This window comes from Balaenoptera physalus, assembly GCF_965194825.1.
Source record: "Balaenoptera physalus genome assembly, chromosome: 11".
In the NCBI taxonomy this organism is placed as follows: Eukaryota; Metazoa; Chordata; class Mammalia; order Artiodactyla; family Balaenopteridae; genus Balaenoptera; species Balaenoptera physalus.
In genome coordinates this window covers 89,663,384-89,678,373 of record NC_138896.1, presented here as the reverse complement: position 1 = coordinate 89,678,373, position 14,990 = coordinate 89,663,384, and the positions used below count along the sequence as shown (strand labels likewise).

The window sequence follows — 14,990 nt, the reverse complement described above, 5'->3', positions numbered from 1 at the left end:
GAGCAATGTCTCCCTCACCCAGCCTCTAGTGAAGTTTGTGCCTGGATTCAAAGCAGTTTACTTCCCAGGAAACAGCCATCTGAATCTACCCTGTACCCCATTTGAAAAATGTCTCTGTCCTGGGAAAATCTGCTAGAGAGAACTTAGCTGTCCTCTTCCTGATCAAAGAAGGAGTGGAACTGGGGTGATGTCACTCGGAGTTGCTGATGTCATTAGGGTGTCAGCCGTGGGAGGCTCGGTTTGTGAAATTGAGTTACACCTAAGTGTCTTAGGAAACTCCATTCAGAACTCACCGGAGCTGCCCAGCCAGGACGGGGGGGAGGGAGAGAGCACCTCGGACTTTTCCTTCCCATTTCTGTCCCACTTTTGGAACCTTGGGAGTAAAAGAAATGAAAGCCTCAAACCTATGGACATTTTAGAAAATCGGTATGTAGCTTTAAGCTCTCACAAATTCCTTTTTCTACCTGGGTGATGGTTGTAGTTACAGACACTATGTGTTCAGACCATGAAGGGCTGTGTTCTTAGTGGGTGCTGGTTTATTTTACTCGGTTTGGGACTGGGGGTCCAGTTTGAAAACGTTTGTCTTCCAGCTATGTGTGCACAGGAACCTTTAGCTCGTGCTGTTCCTCTACATGAGGTTTTGGTTTTTTGGTTTTTTTTAAATTAATTAATTCATTTATTATTTATTTTTGGCTGTGTTGGGTCTTCGTTGCTGCGTGGGCTTTCTGTAGTTGCGGCGAGAGGGGGCTACTCTTTGTTGCGGTGCGCGGGCTTCTCACTGCGGTGGCCTCTCCTGTTGTAAAACACAGGCTGTAGGTGCGTGGGCTCAGTACTTGTGGCTCGTGGGCTCTAGAGCACAGGCTCAGTAGTTGTGGCCCATGGGTTTAGCCGCTTCGCGGCACATGGGACCCTCCCAGACCAGGACTCGAACCTGTGTCCCCTGCCTTTGCAGGCGGATTCTTAACCACTGTGCCACCAGGTAAGTCCCAACATGAGGTTTACATGTTGGTGAAAAGTGTTGGTTCCCGTACCCCAGGAAATGGTTTTGCTGATCATGCATTGCAGAGAAGTTACTATCTTGGTGATTAAAATGCTTTTTGAAGATTCTTTGAACATAATTTAAAAATCCAGCCAAAGTCTAATAATGGAATGAAATCGCTGTGCTAGTATTTCTCTGATCATCAAGACTGGGATGGAGAAAAGGAATTCAACTATGAAGTCAAAGTTAAAAGGACAAGCAGGGGCTCAGGTTAACGTGAGGGGTTGGGAATGAACCCAGAAAATGCAGCAGGGCACACTCAGTTCTGTGAATGAGCTGCTTTTCACAAGTTATTTAGATTTCAGATGCCCACTGCCAGTAAGTAAGTTCTGTTTCTCCCAACCAACTGGCAAATAACACCCAGTGTAGCATTAGAATGTCAACAGTAGAAATGGGTTCTACTTACAAAAGCTGGAGTCTCTAGCTCAGAAACCAAGAGGTCAGTGTCAGCGTTCACTCCCACCCTACCCTGCCTCCAATTCCGAGTGCTCAGTTTCTGTCCCATTTAGAGGAACACTTGTAGGCGGGAAACTGGTATCTCGGAGAATCACCCCTGCTTGGGGTTCCATTTTACTTTCACTTTGCATTCTTTTGAATTTAATCTGTGGTCTTATTGAGACATCCCTTTGAATTTGTTTCCATTTAAATATGAAGTCAACGTCTTTGATCAGAAGGCATGGGTTTACTGGAATCTACGATTTCCTTACCCTTTTATTTAGTTGAGTCAGAGGAAAAATAGTATGCATGTTCCCCACAGTTGCCTGGTTTTATTGTTCAGGGAAGATTGATGAGGTGAAGATTACCATCAGAAAAAGGTTTCACGTTATAGTTGGTTTGTAAAAAGACTGCATTACATATTCATGCCTAATCTTAGTGCTTAATTCTTTATCTTAATTCTCAGTCTTAATTCTTGATTTTTTCATTATTAAGCTGATTTCTAGATTTAGTAAAAGTTAACATTAATTAAAGCTGTGTGGCTTTTCTGTTTTCTTCATTTCTTAGTTATTCCAGTGGAAACAGCTGGAGAACTTATATTTCCGTGAGAAAAAGTTTGCTGTGGAAGTTCACGATCCGCGGAGGTGAGGATCACAGACTTTTTTCTGTATGAGCCCTGGTGACTGTCCAGATATGCTGCTATGAATATTCATGTGCACGTGTTTTCGTTTCTCTTGGGTATATATCTACGATTGGAATTGCTTGATCAAATGGTAACTCTTTCTTTTTAACCTTTTGAGGAACTGCCAGATTGTTTTCCAAAGAGGCTACACCCTTTTACATTCCCACCAGCAATGTGCATGGTTTCATTTTCTCCGCATTCTCCCTAACACTTGTTATTTTTAGGTGTGTGTGTGTGTGTGTGTGTGAGAATAGCCATCCTGGTGGTGTGCAGTGATAAGCTCATACTGCTTTGAATTTGCATGCTGAGCATCTTTTCACGGGCTCATTGGCCGCTTGTATATCTACTTTAGAGAAATGTCTATTCGGATCCTTTGCTCATTTTCAAGTTTGGTATTCTTGGTCACTTAAATAAAAAGTTGCTAAATTAGCTACCTGAATTGAAGTCAGGATGTAGGCTTTCCAGGTGCCTCAGAGGAATTCCTTATCGGCCCTCAGCGGTTGCTTTTCAGATAAGTTTATGGATATTTGGAGGTCTGAGGGATGGAGGAAACAGCTGTGACAAAAAGATGACCCAAAGAGATAAGGCAAATTCCTACAAAGGACATTGGTGCCCTTCTCCCACCCCCACCCCTACACAGTGTCTGCCTTCCCCCCATCTTTCTCTCTCTTGCCCTCTCCTTACTCTGACCCTCTCTCCTCTTTTCATCTGGTGCATAAGCAGTACTCTGGACCAGTTTTGGACATGCATAATGTTATTATGTTCATCCTCTGATAGTGCCAGAGCCAGACAATTCTACGTAGACCTGAGATACTCTCTTACCTTAAGGAAGGTGCTGACCCCGCAGATCCTGGTTGCTTTGTCTTTAAAATATTATCACATTTATTCCCGCCATCTTGTGATGATCGCACATCCTATGTTCTTTAACTAAACGTTTTTATTACAGCCTCTAATGTGGCTAATTCTCATCTGCTTTTTTAAAAAAATATTTAATTTCTATCATTTCCAATATCATGCTTCTATACAGAATGCCGAATGTGTGTATTTATGCACATGACCATACTAGACTTAGGTTTTTCTAAAATATTATACAGTTGGTATATTAGTTAGTAATCATTTTCTTTTTTAAGTTAATTAATTTATTTTTTAATTTTTATTTTACATTGGAGCATAGTTGATTAACAATGTTGTATGAGTTTCAGGTGTACAGCAAAGTGATTCAGTTATACATATACATGTATCTGTTCTTTTTCAAATTCTCTTCCCATTTTCTCATCTGCTTTTGAGTGTGTGAATGTGTTGTTTAATATGCTGCTTTTACAGAGAGCTGTTACCCAGGTGTGATTGGTTTTCTCATAAAAGGAGAAAATCAGAAGCTTGGCCCCTGACAGCAAAAGAGTTATGGCAGAGCCAAAACAATTAAGGAGAAGCTTTATTACAACATTACCCACTGGATACATTTTATGTTGTGCTGGGCCAGAGACAGATCATTTGAGTGCTTTCCTTAATCTTTCAGGATTTCGGTATCCAGAAGAACCTTTGGGCAAAGTGGCCTCTTTGTGCAAACGTGGTATGCGAACTCTTCTCTCATCAAGTCCATCTGGGTAATGGCAATTAGTCAGCATCAGTTTTACTTGGACCGGAAGCAAAGCAAAGTAAGTAACTAGAAGCATTTCTATAAGGACAAAGTCCTCTCCCTCACTGGCTTTGTGTTCGCAAGATAAGCTTTCTCAGAAAAGATGCAAGCACATGGGTTTTTGTTCCTCGAGTTTTGTTTTTTTAAACTTTACTACCAATTGTTTTAATTTTTCTTACATTTAAAAAAATGGGCAACGTATAACCTGATCTGAAAACTGTAAGATTTGCCAAATTTTTGGCATGCATGTATGTGTGTACACTCAGGATGTTTTAATGTTAATGATTGAACTATACCATGAGAAGGAATCATGCCTAGTTACTAAAACGTTTTAACTGCAAAGCTGAAATCTTATATTTTTGTTCTGAAAAATATCACTTTTGTATATAAAAATTCTATATTGTCCTCTGTGTTGACATTTTTATTCCATAGTAACTGAATTGCTTTATTAATTTGAAATAGGTTTAACCGAATGAATTCCATTTCAATGTTATATTAGGCAAAAATTCCTTCAGCCAGGAGTTTAGACGATATTGCAATGGATTTGACTGAGACGGGAACACCAAGGGTCTCCAAAATGGTGACACTAGAGGCAAAAAGTCAGTTCATCATGGCAAGCAACGGCAGTTTAATCTCCTCAGGTAATATTTTTGGATTAGAGAGCGTGCAAGCGATCTTTATCTTATTTCATATTTTTTTGGTTGTACACCACTTTCAAATGTATCTTTTAACCCATTATTTTGGGAATAAATAAGCATATGGAACCTACAGTATATTGCGGTTTTGAATAAATTTTGAAATTAATTTTTAAAAGAGTATGAAGAAAGTTAAATAGTAAAGTCAGGTTGTATAATTAACAATAGATGCTAAAATAGTGAGTGCCTCAGGGTAGCTTGCAAGAATATTTTCTCCCCATAAGGTTCATAAGCTTTTTCTTTCCCCAATGTGTAGTTTTTGATACAAACGGTTGTCTAATTCTCCATTTAACATAAATTGAACCATGACCACAGCCTTCGAACCCACCTCACCCCCCAAAAGTGATTTTTGCCCCTAAACCCTTCCTCTGTAGAAATTTTGGATAAGAATCTCACTAAGTATACGTAACTTCACTAAAAATAATTTCTCGTCTAAATCCCATTGTCAGCTTGTGAACCTGAAGCACAGAATATTCCTTTGCCTTGCTTACTTTCTAAAAGAAGATTCTAAACAGCTATCTCAAGGAACATCTTACCTTCTCTCCTGCTCAGAAAAATGATTTTTTTCCTTGGGTGTGTCTGAAACGCTAAGCATTTTATCATTGCTTCTAAAATGACTGAGCCAAAATGCAAAAGGCATATATTATTACCAGGCTCTGTTTGATGCTTGGAAGCATGAGAAAATGTTCTCCAGTTTCCTTTTATTATGTTCAGAAACAAGGGGAAAAGAAATAAACTATTATTAAACAGCAGATTTGGCTTAAAAATCCCTTGTCCTTTAAAAAGGAAGGAAACATGCCTTGTATAAACCTTCTCCGCGCTCCCTCCCAATCCCCCCCACCAGGTTCTCAAGACTCGGAAGTCAATGAGGAGCAAAAGAGAGAGAAAATCCTTGAACTCAAGAAGAAGGAAAAGCTGTTGCAAGAAAAACTTCTGAAAAAAGTTGAAGAACTTAAGAAGATCTGTTTGCGGGAGGCTGTGAGTGTCTTCCGCTCTTGGGGAGCATTTCAAATCGTGTTGGACAATTCCAGCCAGGGTCAGTGATCTCCCTCTCGCTTCTGTCCTGTTTTACAGGAGCTCACAGGCAAAATGCCAAAGGAGTATCCACTGAACGTAGGTGAGAAAGCTCCTCACGTCAGAAGGCGTGTAGGTACCGCATTCAAATTAGATGACAACTTGCTGCCGAGTGAAGAGGTATGAGCACCAGCTCTGAGCGTGTCTATCAACAGTGAGACAGAAATGCTGTCAGTTCAGTGTGGCTGACTTGTTCCTTTGGTTTTTGAGTTACTGCTGTACATTTTTATCTCACCAGTTCAAAGTGATCATGGAGACCAAGTTGAATTCTTTCTTTCATGCACAGTCTAGTTAAAATTGAGTTCTCTCTCATGACTTTACCCCACCAAACAGAAAGAGCACTAAAGGAACTCTAAATGTTTATAAATTGAGAAGTATTATTATAAGAATTAAGACTTCCAGCACTAGAGTCTCCCACTTAAAATCAAGTAGCCTTTGGCAAATCGTTGACCCTCTGTGAAGTCTCAATTCTTGGGTTTTCTCATCAATAAAATAGGGGTAATGATTGTTCTTCCCTCTGAGGGATGCAAGGAGTATTCAATGAGATAACACAGGTATAGCACTTGGGTATAATAAAGGTAAAAGATTTGTTAGCCAATATAGAGGGTACTTTCTCATCTGCATGACATCAGACACTGTGACCCTACTCGTGTTTCTTGCAGAAGTTTAGCCATCTTGGCTTTAGAAAATGATAGCAGTTTCCATTAATAATAAAGTGAGCATTGCTATTTATTGAGTGTTCACTCTATACCCAGCTCTGAGCTAAGCAATGCACATACATTATTTCCTTTAATCTTCACCATACTTTCATAAGGTGGGTGTTATCTCCATTTTACAAATGATAAAAAAATCGAAGCATTAAAAATTAAGCAATATGTCCAGGGTCATGCAACCAGGAATCACCCAGAAAGAGGACTCAAACCTCAATTTATCTGTTTCTAAAGCTGTGCATGTGAATATAGCATTCTCTGGCTATGAATCTTGGGTGAAGAATCCCTTCTTGAAAAATATGATCTTCATCCAACCAACTGAATGAATGGAAGGCCATTCCCTTCTTTGAAAAGGACAGAGAGTTGGACTGTTCAGTTAAAGTAAATGGAGGAGGGAGGTCTTGTCTTCTAGGAAAGTGTTTGAGAATACCTAAGCAGTAAAACTTAGGAAGATTTTATTCTCAGAGAGCATCTGATTTGAGAACGCATGAGAAAGAGAAATTTTATTATCTAGTACATATCACAGTGACTGTGTGTGTCCATAAAAATAAAACAGTATCATCATGTAAATGCAGGACCCTGCTTTGCAAGAACTGGAGAGCAATTTCCTAATACAGCAAAAGCTGGTTGAAGCTGCAAAGAAACTTGCCAACGAGCCAGATCTTTGTAAAACTGTGAAGAAAAAACGAAAACAAGATTACACGGATGCAGTGAAAAAGCTTCAGGAGATTGAAAATGCAATAAATGAATACCGAATTAGATGTGGAAAGAAACCCAGCCAGAAAGCAACAGTTATCGTACCAGGTTAGTAATTAGTAAGGTTTTTTAGAGTCACATAAGTCAATCCTCTTGATGGAATGTACGATTTCCAAACCAGTTCATTTGGTAAGAGACAAAAGAAAGAACAGGATTAATTATGAGTTTCTTAGGATAAAAACGGTTTGGAATTTCAGTCTTACAAGTATGTTAACTTGGTTTTTAGTGACCTTCTTACTATTGTAATACTATACTATTGCATTGCTTTAATTTTCAGCATGAAAGAGCTTTCATAGCAATATTGGTTCCTAATAAGACGGATTCACCTTTAACTGGCCTGATGTCATTGCAAGAAATACATTTGAAAACACAGGATATTAAGAGAGCTGGGCCCTACCTAGTAGTTTCTCAAAGGTTTTTAATGCAGCAGACCATACATTTTCTTAAGGACCTATCCAGCATATGTGGATAGAAAAGAGCTCTTACAGTTATTGTCATTTATGGAGGCTATTTAAAGATATGGGCATATGTTCATGTTATATTATGAAATGCAGAAGGCAGAATACAAAATTGTAACCATAACATGGTCCTGACATTGTATAATTATGTACACACAAAGACTAGTTGGGAAAGAGTTCAAAATATTAATAGCTGTAGAATTTCATGTCACTTAATTTCCTTCCTAATTCTCTTTCATATTTTCAAAATTCTCAACATTATATATCTAAAATTTTAATATTCAGGAAAAAAGTAAACTGAAAAAAATCTCATTTAGGTCGATTTCAAGTCCAATTGGCCTTCCATATTTATTAGCACGATTTTCAGCCTTGATCACTGGTTGAAATACGATTCTATTTCTTTGATTCCAAGACTTTTTTTTTTTTTCCCATTTAAACATCTGTGAAATTGGGATAATTCTTGTACTAGATGGAGTGCTACAGTTATGATCGGCAGTACTTTTTCTTTTTTTACTGGGACATCAAGTAATTATACGTCTTAGATTTGACAAAGTACGGTAATCAGGTTTAAAGTGTACTCGGCTTCAGAGCATATGATTTGCAAAGCAGAGATACGGCTTTTTGGAAAGTGAATGCACAGACATCAACACACAAGTGTGCATCAACTACAGCTGGGGAATTTAGGATGGCTTTGACTCTGAATGCGAAATCCAGTTGGCCTGGTCAGTGGCCACACTCTGGACCTACAGAGATGAATGATTAGCAGTGCACTTAACTTTCATAGCCATTTGTTGTGGCCCATTCATCCCCAGCTGTGTAAGATTCAAATGTTATCCTTTTCAGTAGCTGACATTTGGGCAGCACTGGTGCCAGTGGTTGAGCATATATCGGGGGGATTTTTTTAAAGCCTGCCTGACAGCTGACTCTACTGGCATTTCGCCTTCAAGCTCTACTGTGTGTGCAATTAAGAGACAGTCCTCCTGGCTCTGATAGAGATTAACATTTGAGACTGGATGTGGAGATTCACTTCATAATGGCTTTGAAGCTTACACTGAGGTGTCGTGTTTGCCTGTAACCTTGCCCATCGTTGACACTGAGTATGGAATGATTTGCCAGAGCACATAAACATCTGAGATATCCCTTTTTGCTAAACCCATTTTGTAACATTTGACGGGCACCAGTAATAATCAGATCATTATGGGCATTTTCAACCACCAGAGTTCTTTCACCAGAATGCTGTGTTTAGGGAACCAAAGTAGTAAGTATAGCTAACATTTATTGAGCCTTTGTCCTGTGCCAGGAGCGGGGCTAAGGGCGTTACATCTATTATGTCATTTAATGCTCACCAAAGCACTAAACACTAGGTACTATTCTTATCCCTATTGTAGAGGTGAGCCAAATGATGCTTGGAGAGATTAAGTAATTTGCCCTGGGTCTCAGAGCCAGTAAGTGACAAAACCAGGATGTGAACCCAGGTCTGTCTGTTTCAGTAGTTCTCACTCAGGGGCAGTTTCGCACCCCAGGGAGCATTTGGCAATGTCTGCAGACATGTTTGATTGTCAAAACTGAGGGTGGGGAGGTGCCGGCATCGAGTGGTGGAGGCTGGAGATCCTACCATACAAAGGGCAGCACCCACCCTCCTCCACCCCCAGCCCCCCCGCAACAAAGAATTGTCCAGTCCAAAATGTCAGTAGTGCCACCCACTGTTAAGAAACCCTGGTCTGATTGAGAAGCTTATGCACCACGAGTGACCACCACACTCTATCAAGAAAAAGCCCTTCTCTTCAGGGGAGGGCTCAAAAAAATAAATTATCCTAAATAAATTATCCTAAATTATCCTGTACTATCCTAGTACAGTAGATTCTCAAAGGACCGTTCTCAAACTCTGTTCCACTTTAATAAATAATCCAATGTAATATTTGTACAGTATATAAGATGTTTATACCTTCAGTAGTCAATGAGTTCATTCTTACAATAGTTAACTATTCCTAATGCACTGTAATTAGTTGTGTTTATCTAAATAAAAATAAGATGCACTCCATTGGAAAGGGTTTTATTGAACTATTAGGGGTGTCCAAATGCACCATTATACTAAAGGCAGTTTATTTTATTCACAGAAGACATAATCCCATCAGAAAGTAGCTCCTTGTCTGACACTACCACCTATGATGACCGTAAGTAGCTCTCCCTTTTCAGTTTAAAATGTTATATATTCTGAAATATTAAGAATATTTTTGAGTTAAGTAAAGTCTGTTTATTCTTCTTTTGGGAAAGGTAGACAGCTAACTTACATTTATGCAGAATGGCTGGGAACGGGGGATTAGGATTAACTTCTACACAGGTTAGCTCAGCATTAAATACAGTACCGTACAAATCACATGACTTCAGGGAATCAGTACCATAACTCGAGTGAATAGGTATCTTGATAAGGATTTGTAAGGCTCTGTAGGATTTTTTTTTTAACGTTTGAAGTAACTATAGAGAAGTTGCGTAAGTAATACAGAGTCCTTCACCCAGCTTTGTCTACTGGTGACATCTTATATATTTAGTGTCCAAAGCCAAAACCAGGAAATTAGTGTTGTGTAGGCTACACTACACTACCAGGAAATAATGTAGAGTTTATCACTGTCTACTTATTCCAGTTAAGTTGGAGTTTATTTTTCTTAGGAAGAAACACACATTTTAGTAATTGGGTTACATGTCATTATGTTGGTTTCCTAGAGGTAGGCTGTATCTATTGTAATGACCTGTGGTCAACATATTTCATGATGGAATGGATTTCATATCAAGTGATAGAGTATTTCCTTGTAATCCCTTCCTTGTGGTTAAGCAGAGGAGCTCACTATCTTTTTGATGTGATTTAAAGAATTTGGGGGAACCACTAACCCCTACTGCTTTATCTTCCCCCAAACGGAATGGTTCATGAAAGTCTACCATTTCAGAATTCTTCCTTTGAGCTGAGGTTTGATCACGTTTGCCATTCCTCTTTGGAAATACAGATACCAGTGGGAGACACAACAATTCCCTAATGACTCACCATAAATCAGATTCATCACTTTTAATGGTAAGATGAGCCTTTGGTCAGCCAAGGAGGCCTAAGAACGTTAAAAGTAAAGCTGAACAGGGCTTCCCTGGTGACGCAGTGGTTAAGAATCCGCCTGCTAATGCAAGGGATACGGGTTCAAGCCCTGGTCCGGGAAGATCCCACATGCCACGGAGCAACTAAGCCTGTGCGCCACAACTACTGAGCCTGTGTGCCACAACTACTGAGCCGGTGCACCTAGAGACTGTGCTCCGCAACAAGAGAAGCCACCGCAATGAGAAGCTCGTGCACTGCAGTGAAGAGTAGCTCACTGCAACTAGAGAAAGCCTGCACGCAGCAATGAAGACCCAACACAGCCAATAAATAAATAAATAAATAAATAAAACAAATTTAAAAGTAAAGCTGAACAAAACTGATCCAGGCCCACTTTACAGGCCAGCTTCCTCTTGGCCCCTTACACACTGAGGTTTTTCTGTAATATAATTCTAGAAAAGTATGGTATAGTATAGTATCACCCATTCCACCTGAGAGATTTATTTGCTCAGCATGCCACCTATTGAGTTGGCATAAGTTGGGTCAGGCCCCACAAGAACATTCAGTCATTTTTTTTCTATTGTATAAAATATAAAAATAAATTTCCTGAAACGTAGGTACTTTTAAAAATATCATCTTTGGAAGACCACTTTGCTCACCAAATCTTCCACTTTTCTTTTTTGGGAGGTGTTGGCATGGTATTTGTTTACTTTTTTATTTATCTACGTATTCTTTCATTCAATTTACTTATTATAGCCAATGACACCTGTACTCTTGCTGGGCAGCAATCAAGTTCAGTACCTCATTCTCCAAGAATTCTTCCTCCCAAGTCTCTCGGGATTGAGAGAATCCATTTCAGAAAGTCGTCCATCAATGAACAGTTTGTGGATACCAGACAGTGCAGGTAAGAAGTCACATTATCAGTGAGGTGAATGCCTTGCCACTATGAGATCTTTTCTCCAAAATAGTCAACCCATTTTTGCGTTATCCTTTTTATTCTTTCAGAAAGTGTTATCTTGTAAAACCAAAGTATTACAAACTAACCCAGTTATTTATTGTTGGTAACAAGTGGAAGTGTTTTTAAAGAGATCTTTTGAAAAGTATTTGGTGTTTCCTTGATTTTAAAGTCTATTTGATTTATATTAAATTATAGGAGCATTGATTATAATCTGAATTTGTGTATAGTGTCCAAAGTTCTGTTTCATCACCCACGGTTTCAGGAAACTGTCATTAAATACCACTCTACCAAACCAAGTGACAGAACTGACTTCTGAACTTTCAAAGGAAAATGGGACTTCAGTATATTTTTAGTCTGTAAAGTAGATAATACAACTTCTCAAATGTCTCAAGTAAATATTATCAGGGCAATAACAACAGGGCAATAACTTTTTAAAAGATGACAGACCAATGGTTCCCAGAATTTGGCTACAAGGATCAATACTAGTTTTGGTTTTTTTTTTCTACATAGGGCTCAAGATAGGATTACCAACTTTTTACTTTGCCTAATCAGAATGTTCAAACAAACAGCACTATGATTTCATGAAAAAAAAAAAAATGACATTTACATATCCAAAATACAGTCATCGTTGTAATAATAACAATAATATGACGTTAACATTTATTGAGCACTTACTATGTGCCAGACACTGTTTGAAGTGTTTTAATATGTATTAATAAATTTAATCCTCACAACAATCCTGACTGTATTACTACCATCCTTACCATTTATAGATAATTACACCAAGGACCAGAAAGCATGAATCACTTGTTGGGTTTGTCAACTAGTAAATGTCAGAATTGGGATTTGAACCTAGGTAGCCTGACTCCAAAGCCTGTGATGTGATTTTAGCCAATATTATATTGCATCTCAGGGAAGATGGAAATTAGTCTCAAAATAAAGGAAGATTATTTAGATTAAATAATTTTTCACTTATGAAAAGAAAACCTACATTTTGTTACATTTCTAATTTGTCAAAGACCAGTGAAAACTTTTATCTCATATTAGCCCCAGTTTGTAGATTAGCATCTAAGAACTGTTGCCTTAAACAATAGAGATCCAGGTGTCTAGAGCTGTGCTGTCCAATTTAATTAAAAGTAAATAAAATTTAAAATTCAGTTCCTCAGTCCTACCAGCCACATTTCAAGTCCTAATAGGCACATGTGGCTGATGGGTGATATTGGGTAGCACAGATATAGCACATTTCCATAATTGAAGAAAGTCCTATCAGATAACACTGGACAAGTGTGTTTATTATATTAGGGAAAACAAAGCTATTTCAGCAAGAGGAATTATAACTGGGAAAATCATTATCTTAAAAATTATTATGCCTCCATCCCCAATAGCTTAAGATGGGTTTGCTCTTTGATCCAGCAATTTCGCTTCTAGGAATTTTTCCTCTTGAATTAACTACAGGATGCTTATCACAGCATTGTTTATACTAGTAACAAATGAAAACAGCCCAAATGCTCAGCTAGTGGATTGTTTATGGTCAGTCTTTACAGTAGAATACTATAAACTCATTAAAATAACAGTGTAGGTGAATATTAAGTGACATAAAATGTTAAATCAAGTTTTTTTAAGTGGGTTTTGAAAGAGAATATACAGTAAGATCTCATTTTTTGTTGTTAAAAGTATAAAATGCTTTTTTTTATTGAAGTATAGTTATATTACAATGTCGTGTTAGTTTCAGGTGTACAGGAAAGTGATTCAGTTATACATACGTGTGTGTGTGTGTGTGTGTGTGTGTGTGTGTATTCTTTTTCAGATTCTTTTCCCTTATAGGTTATTACAAAATATGGGGTATAGTTTCCTGTGCTATACAGTAGGTCCTTGTTGGTTATTTATTTTATATATAATAGTGTGTGTATGTTAATCCCAATAAAAGTATAAATGCTTATAAGTATATATGCTTAGTAAAAATATCTGAAAATGTTTAGTGTTGACTGACTTACCTGAGGTATCAGATTATGGACATTTAATTGTTTATCTGTATTTTTAAACTTTTTTGCAATGAACTTGACATGCTTTTGTAACAAGTGGAGTGTAATCAAAGTCATTTTTAATTAAAAAATTAACTTCAAATTGTGTTCTCACTGTGCTGGAAAGTGGACAAAGTGATTTAAGGATGCTGTGAATGACAGTCCACTACCCAAATTCATGCTGCAGCCTATTTTTGTATGGCCCATGAGCTAAGCATGGTTTTAGATTTTTGAATATTGGAGGGGAAATCAAAAGCAGTAATATTTTGTGACATAAAAATTGTATGAAATTTTAATTTCAGTGTCCACGGTCAAATTTGACTGGCACTCAGTCACGTCCATTCACATACATATTGTCTACACTGGTCTCTTACGTCAAGGGCAGAGTTGAGTCATTGCGACAGAGATCATCTGGCCCGCAAAGCCAAAAATATTTACTGTGAGGCTCTTTACAGAGAAAGGATTTGCTGCCTCTCTCGTTGCTTCCAATCTATTTTATTCAGTACACCCTTTTTTAAAAGTCTTTTAGTTTTTTCCTCCATATTTATGACTCAGAGTCACATCACTTGTGCTTCCCCTAAGACTCATCTAAGATGCACCAGGATACTAAGCCACAAAGACAGTTTTCCCAATTATCTCTTTATGTTCCCATTCCTTCAGTTTCCAGTAAGTTTCCTTCCTTTTTTTTTTTTTAATTGATGTATAGTTGATTTACAATGTTGTGTTAGTTTCACGTGTACAGCAAAGTGATTCAGTTGTACCTAGATGTAATTTTTTCAGATTCTGTTCCCTTATAGGTTATTACAAAATATTGAGTATAGTTCCCTGTGCTATACAGTAGGTTCTTGTTGGTTATCTATTTTATTTTTAATTTTTATTTTATTTTTTTTTGAAGTTTATTTTATTTATCTTTTTATACAGCAGGCTCTTTTTATTTTATTTTATGTTGGAGTAATTTGATATACAATGTTGTATTAGTTTCAGGTGTACAGCAAAGTGATTCAGTTATACATATACATATATCTCTTCTCTTTCAGATGCTTTTCCCCTATAGGTTATTACAGAATATTGGGTAGAGTTCCCTGTGCTCAACAGTAGGTCCTTGTTGATGATCTATTTTATATATAGTCGTGTGTATTGTTAGTCCCAAGCTCCAAATTTATCCCTCCCCCCTCCAGTAAGTTTCTAATCAGCTTATAACAAGTTTGCCAGAAATGTTAGGTGGCTCCTCATTTCCTGAATTCTTTTTTTTTTTTTTTTTTAATTTTTTTTACTATCACAGAGAAATGCTGTCGACACACAGCAGTCCTTACAAAACTCTGGAGAGGCGGCCCCAGGGAGGGCGAAGCGTGCCCACCACACCTGTTCTCACCCGGAACGCCTACAGCAGCAGCCACTTGCAGTAAGAGGGCTTCATTCCAGTTGCTTTCTCTCTGTTGACTTTTGCTTT

General features: G+C 38.0%; 1 protein-coding gene across 4 annotated transcripts in view; it reads left to right on the top strand.

Annotated features, from left to right (window-relative positions):
* FRMD4B (FERM domain containing 4B) overlaps window positions 1-14,990 on the top strand; it is a 336,744-nt gene that overhangs the window by 310,567 nt on the left and 11,187 nt on the right. For all 4 annotated transcript variants that reach the window (XM_082412128.1, XM_082412125.1, XM_082412126.1 and 1 more), the window contains 9 exons: window positions 2,042-2,118; window positions 3,673-3,811; window positions 4,292-4,433; window positions 5,332-5,465; window positions 5,562-5,681; window positions 6,847-7,075; window positions 9,603-9,659; window positions 11,318-11,465; window positions 14,823-14,942. In XM_082412128.1, the coding sequence (XP_082268254.1) occupies window positions 2,042-2,118; window positions 3,673-3,811; window positions 4,292-4,433; window positions 5,332-5,465; window positions 5,562-5,681; window positions 6,847-7,075; window positions 9,603-9,659; window positions 11,318-11,465; window positions 14,823-14,942 (1,166 nt within the window). The remainder of the gene's footprint in view (window positions 1-2,041; window positions 2,119-3,672; window positions 3,812-4,291; window positions 4,434-5,331; window positions 5,466-5,561; window positions 5,682-6,846; window positions 7,076-9,602; window positions 9,660-11,317; window positions 11,466-14,822; window positions 14,943-14,990) is intronic.